Raw genomic sequence first — 12,128 nt, 5'->3', positions numbered from 1 at the left:
ACTTTTAAAAAATACATTCCATAAAGTCTATAAAATTGTTTAGAAAAACTTTATTTGAAAATATGAAAGGAAAATTTAGAGACCCCAATAAAAGAGAGAGGTTCCTCTTCTCAGTGGTGGTGGTGGGGCCACCGCACAGGATTCCTGGAACGGGCCAAGTGTTGTGTGTAGGCCTGCATCACCGCCTCAGCTTGGAGCTCACGGAGCCATCAAAGCAGCCTGTTTGCTGGCAGGGACACATCACAGTCACGAGAAAGAAGCCAGACAAGGGGACTGGCAAATGCTGCTTCTCACAAGGCTCTGGGCACAGGCATGGGGTGCTGTCTGCAGTGACACGCGATGCCCCAGGTGCACGGGCCTGGCATCACTCAGAGCCCCGGATGCTCTTCCTTCCACCATCCAAGCGGGACTCCTAAGACCGTGACTGCGCAGGAGGTACCTAGCCTGCAAGGCCCAACTTCTGCACCAAGAAGGTTCTGCCAGTGAGGAGGGGCTGCCTGCTGCCTCCCAAAGGCCCTCACCTATGGGGCCAGTCTCCCTTTCTCTGCAAGGCTTCCTCCAACCCAGGCGCACAAGGCATGCTGCCACTCAGGGTGCATAGGGGCCGGCCTAGCGGATGGGCCTGAATGGAAACGTCATGCCTGAGATGAAGGTATGTCCGGGGTGTGTGGGCAGCGCAGGGTGGGCGGCAGGGTGAGCTGGCACAGCCCCGTAGCCTAGCGGGGGCGTGTGGATGTGAGGGTAGAACCCAGGGGGGAGTGCTGCGTGTGGCGACTGCTGCACTGGGCCCGAGATCACCAGCTGGAGCAGGCTGTAAAGATAAGCAGAAGGGTTAGGACGCGAGGATCCAGTGACCACGCTCAGCTGCCTACATCTGGACTTGGTCCCACAGGGGAGAGAGGACAGGATGCCTGCACACGGTGGCTGACCACACATGTGCTGGGAGAGGCACCAGAAGCAGGCACAGGACCTGTGGGTTTCCAGATGGGGAGACTAGACTGTGAACACAGAGAGGAGATGGTGACCTGTGGCTGGGGGAGAACGAGGTGACATGGAGGTGGCAGGATTTAGACTGGGCCCTGGACAGAGGAGAAAGGAGGGACCAACAGTGGGGAAAGCCAGGATCCTGCAGGGGATGGTGGGGAGGCAGGGAGGGAATGAGGAAGCCACAGGGGCCGAGGAGGGAGGTGGCAGGAGAGTGGTCAGCATGGGGCCTGGAGGTCCCAGCTCTGTATGCAGCTGAAGCTGACAGAGGCCATGCGGTGACCAGGACAGTGGGCTAGTTTCCTCAGTGATGGTCCGAAACAAGTACCAAGCAGGGCCCCAGGGAAGCTGCCCTTTCAGGCAAGCCTGACCCGAGACTCATATGGGCCCCACCCTGAGATGGCCCAGATCTGGGCCCAGCCCTCACCCACCTCAGGGGCCCACTCCTCCAAACACCCCTCTGCCCCCCCGAGGAGCTGCAGACTCCCCTGCTCACTGCTCCTTAACTCTGGGCGGTAGGTCCCCACTCACCACACAAGGGCTCCCAGCAAGCAAGCATATACCCACTGTTCCTTCCCCAGGTCTCTTCTCTCCACCCGGGGCTTGCCCCCAGGCCCAGGTGCCACTCAGGTTCTCCAGCCTGGTTCTGTCTGTTCTGTGATGTAAATAGCCCCACCTCCAGAAATCCTCTTCCCTCCTGACTTCCCTTTCCGATGCTGGTTCCTCCTGAACCCCTTGCCCTCTCTAACCCCACTCCCCCCACAGCATAATAGGCAGAGGTCCCTAACTTCCTCGCCACCTCTGCTTTCCCAGGCCTCAACCCACCTGCATCCTGTGGTTGGCCTGAAATGACCAACCCCTGGTTGTATCCCTAGTCAGAGAAGGTTCTCTGGGAGGATGGAGGCCTCCTCCCAGCCTGGCCTCTACCCCTGCTGCCAGCCTCTGCTGTAGACAGATGGATGGACAGGCAGGCGCCTTCCACTCTCCTAGCCTCCCATGGTGCCATGGTTCCACCTGTCTGGTATCTGAGAAGTCTGCCACTAAATCCACCTACCAGGCCCTACTCATGCCTGTCATTCACCTCTTGGTCCCCTGATGCCACCTGCACCTCCCCTGCACGCTGCCTGCAGGCCCGTGACAGCCCCCAGGCCACTTGCGTGGACCCTGACTGCTTCTGGGCTGCTGCCTGGAGCTCTGAGAGCAGGGCTGGTCTCTTGCAGACTGACACCCTCCCCCTACTCAACTCCAAGTACAAAGTCTGTCTGCCCAGAGCCCACGGGAAGGGGTCAGGCTGCAAACTGAGGGCATGAAGAGAGCTGGTGCCTTTTAGTGGCCTGACACTCTTTTGAGCCCCTTTTCATCTATGTTATTGCTTTTTTATGACTCTGGGTGAGTCATAAGCAAACAAATATATCTGAGAAGGGAGTACTAAGAGGCAAAATTTAGGCCCTGTTTGTTGGAACCTGTGCAAGAAGCTTCCAGTCTAGTTGGAAAGACAACACAAAAGGGACAATCAGTCATCAAAGAAGGATCCGAGTGACTGTGTGTCCTCTTTCCCCACATCAGGGCCAGGTGGCCCCTGGGAGGTGCTTCCAGGGACATGAGAGTCAGGACATGCAATCACAGGTTCCTGGAGGGCGGGACCCAGTGAGGGTTGTTCAGAAGTCCGAGGATTCCAACAGGGACCCTGAGTTGTAACACTAAGCAGATAAAAGATTTATACCCTATTGTTATTTCAGTGCCCTGAAAAATTACACATTAAATACAGCTGTGCACAAAGAAGAAATATCACAAAGGATTATTACAAGAGAAGGAAAAAGGAACCGGCTTATACTAACAATGTCCTCAGATGCCAGGGAATTTTCTTGGAGCCCAGAAAAAAGAAAAAAGGAATAGTGTGGGCTTCTAAGGGCAGAGTGGTGTTCTGGACAAACCGTCCATTCTGTTGATGCAGTATCTCAGGCAGGACCATTTTGTTCCATCAGGAGCCCCTGTTCCCCACCTGTTCAGCTCTCCCAGACCCTGCCTGAAGCTGCCCCTCCCCTGCAGAGCGTGACTGGGAGTCCCCCAGCCACAGCACGAGGACACTGGTCCTCTAGCCACAGCTGCTCTGTCAGCACGAGAATTAGCATCTGGCCGATCCTCAGGCCTCAAATTCTGCCTATCAGTCTGCTTCTTGCTTTCTGTGTTTTTACTCATTTAATTCTCATGAAAATCCTATAGCAGGAGCAGGGTGGCGGGGGAGGGCAGGGAGGCAGGGGGACAGAAGGCAGGTACTATTATTTTTCTGATTCTATGGAGAAAACAGGCAGCGGGAGTTAAGGAACCTGTCCAAGGTCATATTTAGGAAGAAGGCAGGCTGGAATTCTTGCCAGAGGCCGTGTGATCACAGTTCCTGCTTTTCACCACTATTACCACTGCTTCCCCCAAATTGAGACAATAACCACCATTTCTGGAGAGATTCCATGTGCCAGGGACTAGGCTACGAAATTTACAAACATCTTATTTAATCTTCACTACAACCCTAAGATGCAGGCAAACGATCACTCCCACTTCACAGCCGGGAAGCCAAGGCTGAAACAGGCGAGGAGACCACCCAAGCGTCATAGAAAACCAGACAGAACCGTGCTCAGAAACCGACCGGTGGTGCTGTCTGACAACAGCGCCTGATGGACAGGCTGTGGCTCTGCAGTACTTCCCACGGGGCTGTGTAACTCACAATGTCAACAACAGTGCACACGACCAGTGTCACCATGTACCCCATGCAGGCTGATTTAGCCAGCAGTAATGACACTGAGTTACTAACCCCCAGCAGTTACTAACCTCTGAGTTCTTGACCCCCAGCAAGATGACTGATGTTTTCATCTCTGTTTACTCTCTACTTGGGCTTCCTCTCTTGTGGGCTATGCTATCATATCTGAAGCTCTGGTCCTGAAGCTCTGGTCCTGCAGACCAGCTCTTCCCAAGCCAGGACAAGGGGTGCACCCTGCCTCAAACCCCACCCTCATCCCAGCTGAGGCAGAATTGTTGAGAGGCACTTACTTATTATGGGGCAGCCTGGAGCACAGGGTTCTCAGGTCATCTGAAATTAAGGAGACACATATTAAGGAACACTCTGGAGACAACAAGGGGAAATTCTTTTTGCAAGAATGCTAGCAAGGTAATAATTAGTACCTTAGACTACATTTTCCTAGCATCATTTAGAAACTGTGTACTCTTTACCTTCAACTTTTGCTTTAGCAAACTAGGTCCCAAGTAGAAAACATCACTTAGGAAAGGGGCAGCTCTATTGGCAATTCATCAAAGTGCTCCGAGGTAGCACTTGACTGGATCAAACACCCAAGGTGGTGCAAGAGTGAGAGAAGAGGAACCCATTACCAGCAGTCACACCACTTGGGACCACAGCCAACTTCTGTGAGCCAACAGGAAAACACACAGACAAGTGTGTCTTCAGCACCAGATCATTCTCCTGGAAGAGCTCAAGCACTGAAACGCAGAATTAAAGAACCCTCAAAACAGGTAATGGGTATGTTTTATACATTAAAACCTATAGGTTTTATTGTATGTAAATTATGCCTCAATAAGAAAGGACTGCAAAAAGAGAAAAGATTCCCTAAGAGGAAAGATATTAAGCTCTTATCCACACTCTCAAGGAGACCCCAGTCCTGGGGGAAACAGCCAGGAGACATACAGAGTAGGGTCAGTGTTCTACCTGGATATGTTCTGTGACTTCCACCCCTCTACCCCTCTGTGTTCACCAGGAGAAAGGGAGGCCTGGAAGAAGCAGAAAACAGTTCTGTCCAGGAGCCCTGATTTTCTTTCCAATGGGTGGTGGTGTCCCTGCCTCCAGGAAGGCTGGGCAGCGTATCACCCACCTCTAGTGCACAGCAGGGCTCCAGAGGACATGGCCACCTGCAAAGCCTGAGCGAGCCGGTCCAGAGCGAGCTCGATCTCCTGGGAGGCGTTGAGGGGGTTCAGTTCATCTGCCAATCTGTTGATCTCCTCCACCAGTGGGACCATGTGGTCAAACAGGATCAGCCCCAGGCGCCCATAGAGATTCTTCTCGGTCAAATGCACCTGGAGCATCATGAGAACCTGCAGGACGCTGAGATGGAGTTTTGAGAACAAGAGGTGTGAGTCTCTGTCCATCCCTCCCGAGTCCTTTATAACTTTGGCAGTGACGTGACCATTGGACAAGGAGGGCTTCTTCTTCCTTTTATAAGCCAGGGGGGCCTTCACACACCAGCGGATCAATCCAGTGAGTGGGGTGAGCTCTAAAAATCCTATTGGGAGATTGGCGGCAATTGGAGTATTTAAAAAAGTGATGAGAATCAACCTTGGGTCCTCAAAAATCCAGTTGACAGTCATTTCAAGCAAGTCCAAAGGTGGGATGAGATCATCTGTAAACGAAGACATGTTAAGTCAGAAGGGCTTTTGGCCCCAGTGGCAGATGCCAAAAGTGGATGGAGGGAGGTAGACCCCTGAGCTCACAGCACACACTGCCTGACGTTCAGTCGATGTACATCTTTGCTCACCTATTTGCCATCTCCTTTTCTAGAATGTTCCCTAGGGTTGGGGCTCTTGTCTTATTCTGTGTTTATCCCCAGTGCAGGACTGTCTGACCAAGGTAGGGCTCAAGAAATATTTGTTAAATCAACATTTCCCTAGAACTCCATTATGCCTTTCAAAGAAGTTCATCTTATCTGTCAATTGAAATAAATTCTACACTTTTTATGTCCACAATGACCACCATGCTTCACCTCTTCCCATGTGAGTGGGTTTCATCCCTGTGGTGTCTCCCCTGTGGTACATGATGGTGATGGTGTCCTCCTCCAAGGAGCAGCTGAGTCCAGCCAGGGATCTGTCTACTGCCAAGAGCCATTCCAGCCCCAAATCTGGAACCTTTGTCTAAGCAAAACCTAACCTTCAGGGATCCCTGAGACGGGCACATTCTATGGCCTAGACAGAGAACAATAATAAAAATAAATACTGACATTTATTCTGGGTTTACTATGTGCCAGGCACCAGTCTAAGTCCTTTACACAGATTAACTCATTGTCTGCCCAAACAACCCATCTACTGTGTAAAGGATAAGGAAACCTAGGCATACTGATGTTAATTTGCCGGGGACTCACTATGGGCGTGAGGTAGGCCCAGATCTGACCCCAGGTGGCCTCAGCCTGAACTACCACGTTACTCTGCCCACCCTGGGACAGGCGTGCAATGCCTTTAGGCTATCTGTGCGCATGGGAATGGGTCCCCAGCCTCCCAACTTTAGGTTGCTGCTCCCCTCAGTTCATAGAAAAGCTAAGGATGACAGATCCCCTTCCAGCCTGCTAAGGTCTGCTCTGAGCACAAGTAGGACAGCATGGGGTGAGTGAGATGTGCGTGGTGTCAGGTCCCTGCTGCTCTTTCTCAGGACACAATGGCCTGTTCCCTGAGGAATGTCCACTCTGCTGCCCCTGCCCCCACCTTCTGTTATGGAACAACAGCAACAGGAGGTGGCAGTAGTTGCATATGGTCTTTATTTGGCAAAACACACAGTGGGTGGTGACCCTGTGCCTGGCCCCTGGATACCTGAGATATTTGTGTTTGGGAAATGCCAGTCTCATGCCTGCATCTTCAGCACCCCTCTCCTGGGGCCCCCAGGACATCTGGGCTGGGGTGGCTCCAAGAGCCTGAAGTAGTGTGTGCACATGTGTCCTGTGTGTACCTGGGAGAGTGTGCATGTGACTGAATCATTTCTCTGAGCTTCTACTTAGAGACTCAAGTTCTCTGCAACATTTGGGCAGGAGGAGGTTGTTTGGTTATGAGCCTCTGGTTTCGTGGTTCTGAAGACAGGCTCCCTGGAAATGCTCTCCTGTTCTAGAAGCATCAAGAGCAGCACCAATCACCATTCCGACAGCAGGCTCCAGGTCCATCCTCTAGCGCCACCACTAGTGTGTGCTTGGTGCTGTCCATATCTCCAAACCCATCAATCAGGTTGTACACATTAAAAATGTACAGCTTTGTATGTCCATTGTGCCTCAATAAAATGGTTTAAAAAAAAATTCACTGACTTAATCAGACTGGCAACCTGGCTGAAGTGAAAAATAACATGTCTCCTATTCATTCTAGGATGTTGGTGGTACTCCCTGAACATTATTTCCTTTTCCACATTAGTTAATCCATTCCTAATGTTTAGGACACTTTCTGTCCTCATTGGCCTGCAATTACTGATGACTTGAAAGGGCAACTGTGGTGCAATAAATCAGTTTAATTAAATCTTTCCTATTGGAAAACAAAAGGCTTGATACTGTTCGCAGCTATTAGAAGCTCTTAGGAAGTCTTTATAGGAGGGTGCCAGGGAAAATTCCAGCCTAGCAGCAGGGCACTGCTGACATGCCTGGTCTCCTGTCCTTGTGCACATTGCTACGAAAGAGAAGGGATGGAAGTACACATGCATGGATGTGAGATGCACTACAATGTTCACATTATATCCACACCAACTTTCTCAAAAGAACTAATAAAAAGTCAAGCACCAAGAAAAGTAAAGTTACAAATAAAAGGAGAATCAAATAGAATAGGTTTGGTGGCAGGAGACCAAAGATGGACTGAACAGAACGGCAAAGTGTTGAAGTCTCTTGAGCTATGGCTTAGCTATCAGACTAGGATGAGGAGACCATCAGCACCTCTGAGCAACAGGAGCCGAGGGCAGAGAAGGAAGAACCTGAAACAGAAAAGCAGGCTTTGAGTCTGGCTCTTCAGAGAAAACTGCCTACCAGGGTGAGGCCCGTAATGTCCCCATGTAGAAAACAAGGGCCACAACCCCTGCCCAGGTGCCACATGGGCTGCGCTGTGGGTAGCACAAGACACAAATGTGGAAGGACAACAGAACTGACATATATGCATCCTAGCGCATAAGGACACATCACCACCTCGGTTACATTGTTGCTAAACATGTTTAACTTGAGTCTTTCATAAAGAAACAATCAGAGGAGTCTAAATTGAGGGACATTCTGCAAAACAACAGGCCTGGGGTCTTCAAAGATGTCAATGTCATAAGAGATTTTTAAATGCTGGGAACTGTACAACATTTAAAATGAACAAGGTGATAGGAAAAATATTATATAATGCATGATCCCTGATTGGATCATGAATTCTCCTGATCCCTCAAAGGGGGAAAAACGGCTATACAAGACATCATTGAAACAATCACAGAAATCTTAATTTAGGCTTATTCTAAATTTAAGCATATTCTGTCAATACTTAAGTTCTTGGAGGTGATAATGGCATCATGGCTTTGTAAGGGAATGATCTTGTTCAGAGGAGATACACGCTTCAGCACAAGATATGGGACAAACTCTCAGCAGTTCAGGAAAATATTTGTGAGAGTATGTGGAGAGAAGGGAAGGGAAAGAGAGAGGGTGGCAGGGAGAGAGAGCAAGTATATGGCCAATGTTAACAGTTGGTGAATCTACGAGAGGTATATGAATGTTTGTTGTAGTATTTTTGTAACTTTTCTGAAGTTTTAAAGTTCTTCAAAATAAAAAACAAGGGACAAAAAGCAAGTCTTGTCTGGGGAGAAGGCCACATCTCAACACCAGACCTTCACTCTGCAAGTTGTCTGAGCCAGACAAGTAGAAATCACTAAGGAAAGCTTCCCTGCCAGCAAATTCCAGAAGTCCAGGTGGCCCATTCCTTTAGCTATCAGCCTAAAATAAAACACATTTCAGAGGAAAAAAGGCCAAAGCATTCACTGGACAGTTCACCTGGGTGTTCAGTGGAAATAAAACTGGCAATCAGCCACAGCTTCTTTACCACCACCATCTGTTTAAAGATTACCTGATGACAGGTCATAAAGCGCAGTGACGGAAGTAATGAACTGGCAGCAGAAGCGGGGGCTGGCACTGAATATCTGCTTCAGCGTCTGAACAGATCCTGGCACCAAACAGCAGTAGTCATCCACGAGGGCCCTGGCTAACCTCACACAGTAGACCACCGGCGTCCGCTGCAAAGAAGCCACAGTCCATGTAACTATAAGCATCATGAGCTAGTAGACTGTAACTATATACATATGGTAAAGACCACCTGAACTGGTAGAAACACTTTCAAGAGGGGAAAAAGACGTCAGCCGCTTACTTAGAAACAGGGATTGGCAAACTAAAGCCCACAAACCAAATCCAACCTGCCACCTGTTTTCTAAATAAAGTTTTATTGAAACACATTCTGCTCATGTTTGCTTAACACTTGCACTAAAAGGGCAGAGTTGAGTGGCTGTGGCAGAGACTTTATGACCTGCAAAGCCTAAAATACTTAGCATCTTGCTCTTTACATAAAAAACCTGCTGATCCCTTGCTTTGAAGTTGGCTTAGGAAAGATCATTTCTGATTCCAAGTGAGAAAATGACAACTTTTATAACCCTACAGGTGAGACTCCAAAGGTAACAATGAAAAGTTGCTACCACTCTGAAGAGATTTAGGAGAGTCCATGGATTATCATCATTTAGAGCAGCACTTTCAATTTTTTACAGTTCTATCCCCTTACAGGTCTCCGTAATACTTTCAAATACTACATCCCCATGCTCCCCTGCCTTTTTCCTTCCCACTCATGCCAACATGCAGCTACTGCCACATTCAACACCTGCTCACTATGCTACTGTTCTTGGGCCCCAACATGGCCTGCAGGGAAACTAGAGACAGCGGGCAAGACCATCCATCCAGGCTGAAATATGCCCCCACACCACCAAATCAGCTGTCTCTACCTTTTCTCAGCAGGCAGCTGCAGCCCCTCACCCCACTGTGTCAAACCATGACCCAAACTGCTAAGGCCCTTTTGCATCACTGATATCTGCTTTCATTTTGCCAAAGTGCCAACATAGGAGCATCACAAGAGATTAAAGGAAAATTATATGATGAATTATAAGATGTTAAACTTGACTTTTACTAGGTTATCAAGGGATAGAGGTAATCTGTCTTGAGGTTAAATACACACAATCAGTTCAGATGCCCTAGAAATTAGACTGATGACAAGGTAGATTCCACTGAGATGTGCTTGTATGCTACAAAGAACAGTATCTGTTTTTGCTAGCCAAATTTTAAAGATAAACAAGATTACAAAAAAAAATTTAATTGGAAGAAAAAACCCAAGTGATTTCAGTTAGGAATGAAGCAGATGCACAGTAACTAAATATAGCAAATTCTGTTAGCTTAACTGAGGATATTTATCAAAATTGTGAATAATTACTCTGGATTATCAATTTATTAGACTTTCAGTAACAAAAAAGCAGAACAGCAGGAATCTTTCAGAATACCGTCTAACAAAATCTACTGTAAATATACATTTTTTTCTTTTTAATATTTAAAGCACTTTATTAGACTCTCCTCTCAGTGTCCATCAGAAGAATCATCATCAACTTTGTTAAGGTCAATTTTGTTTTGTTAAGGAACAACACAAAACAATTCACATGCTAAGTGACCTAACTGTAAGATAACAAGCAACTGTTGCCACACTGACATAATAATCTTTTTAAAAAAATCCTATCCCTGAGGCTGCTTGCATAGCTGTTTCCAAACTCCCACCTTATCATTTTCAACTAAGAAAAGTGATTTTTCACTTGTCCTGAAGGTGGAATCTTTTTTTTAATTCATTTCCCATGGGAAAACACTTTCTCAGGACCGGTCACTATCTGTAAACAATGTAAGTCAGCGTATAGGGTAGTGATATCAAGGAGGTAAGGTGGAAAAGGCCTCTCCAGAAATACAGTTAAATGAAAACAACTGTCACTAAGCTCCTCTTCAGAGACTCTCAAAAGTCTATTTCTAGAGAAGTACCTGGAGCCAGGAGGCCGCACACTCCAACACGGGGATCCGACACACGGCCACTGCCATAGAGACCAGTTTTCCCAGCAGGCTCATTCGGCTGTCATCAGCTTTGTTCCCTTGGGGGCTGAAAAGGGATGAGAAAATAATCTGCCGGACAGAGTCCTTGGTTTGCTCCTGGAAATAATTGCACATGATTTCAAGAAGTTGGAGCTCCTGAAGTGAATTCAATCTCTGTAAAACAAATCCAGGAAATGCGATGGGAAATTTAGCTTTAACATGCGTGTTAATTCACACAGTAGGATAACTGAAAATGCCCTATCTTCCCCAGGGGACCTTTCACCTCTCTAAAGCCCGGGTCCCAGGGAGAAATCTCAGGAAATGTCATTGCACATTATGTATCACCCTGGGGAACTCAGTATGACCTACAGCGTTTTGAGACTCTCGACAACAGGCCTTTAAGTCTCCTCCTTTTACACCATTGAGACGTGGTTGTTACACACCCCACGAAACAGCTGGAGCAGTGCTGGGGACGCCAGAGGAGGTGCAACTGGGCTGCTAAAGGAGAAGGCCAAGGGCGCAAACGGAGGCAGGAAGGGCGTTTGCGGTTTGGGGTCGCGTCTCCAGACCGGGGAGCAGGGGCAGCGGTTTTCGAGTCGGGCCGGGTGCGCCCGCCGCACCTTGGGCTGCGTGCCGCGCTCCTTGGGCACCTGGAACACGAACTCCTCGAGCAGCTCCACGGGGCCCTTGTCCACGATGGGCAGTGGTGCGCTCTGCAGTTGGCTGCTGAAGTAGATGTCCAGGTGGTACAGCACTTCCTTGGCGGCGCTTAGCGCGTCCCGGCGCAGCAGCGAGTGGCGGATGTCGCTCATGGTGCGGCCGCTCTGTCCGGCGCGCCGGGAGCGCGTTGGGACTTCCGCCCGAGCCCCGCGGACGCGCCCGCCGCCCTGGAGACAAAGAGGCCGCGGCCCGGCCTCCACCCGCCGACCCCGGGCCCGCCCGCGGCGCCCTCCCACTGCTATGCGCTCGGGCCCGCTCAGGGGGCCATCGCTGCTGGACGGCGGGCGCCCCAGCTGTGCGACGGCGGCGCCCCCGAGAGCGGCGGGAGCCCGACGCCACGGAGCCCGGCGGAGGAAGAACGCGAGAGCGACAACGGCGTCCCGCAGGGCCCAAGCGCAGGCCGCGGCGAGGCTCGCTTACGGGAGGGCGCCACCTGGCGGCTCGGCTCACTGCCGAAAGGGTGCCGGCAGGCCCCACCCACCCCCGGCCCCGCTTCGGGGCCGAGCCCCGGCCTTCCGACCTGGGGCCCGCGAGGTGCTACGCCCACCTCGTTTTTTGCGCTTC

At 49.9% G+C, this 12,128-nt stretch overlaps 1 protein-coding gene across 4 annotated transcripts; it reads right to left on the bottom strand.

The window, feature by feature from the left end:
- Positions 1-35: 35 nt before the first annotated feature.
- Positions 36-11,944, bottom strand: INTS15 (integrator complex subunit 15). 4 transcript variants are annotated; one of them, XM_073215097.1, is made up of 7 exons: positions 11,465-11,944; positions 10,797-11,018; positions 8,809-8,974; positions 4,860-5,384; positions 4,363-4,470; positions 4,027-4,066; positions 36-811 (listed from the first exon to the last, which is right to left on the bottom strand). In XM_073215097.1, the coding sequence occupies exons 1-7, from the start codon at positions 11,654-11,656 to the stop codon at positions 610-612; spliced, it is 1,455 nt and encodes a 484-aa protein (XP_073071198.1). In that variant the 5' UTR covers positions 11,657-11,944; the 3' UTR covers positions 36-609. The 4 variants fall into 4 exon arrangements, 3 of the variants coding, with proteins under 3 accessions (XP_073071198.1, XP_073071200.1, XP_017532540.1); XM_073215099.1 differs by having other exon boundaries at positions 10,797-10,911; positions 11,465-11,627; XR_012122163.1 differs by lacking the exon at positions 4,363-4,470 and adding an exon at positions 4,697-4,758 and having other exon boundaries at positions 759-811.
- Between the last annotated feature and the right edge of the window lie 184 nt (positions 11,945-12,128).

The sequence above is a fragment of the Manis javanica genome, chromosome 10 (assembly GCF_040802235.1).
Source record: "Manis javanica isolate MJ-LG chromosome 10, MJ_LKY, whole genome shotgun sequence".
Taxonomy (NCBI): Eukaryota; Metazoa; Chordata; class Mammalia; order Pholidota; family Manidae; genus Manis; species Manis javanica.
Note: the sequence above shows the minus strand (reverse complement) of the source record. Positions and strands in the feature narration are given on the sequence as shown.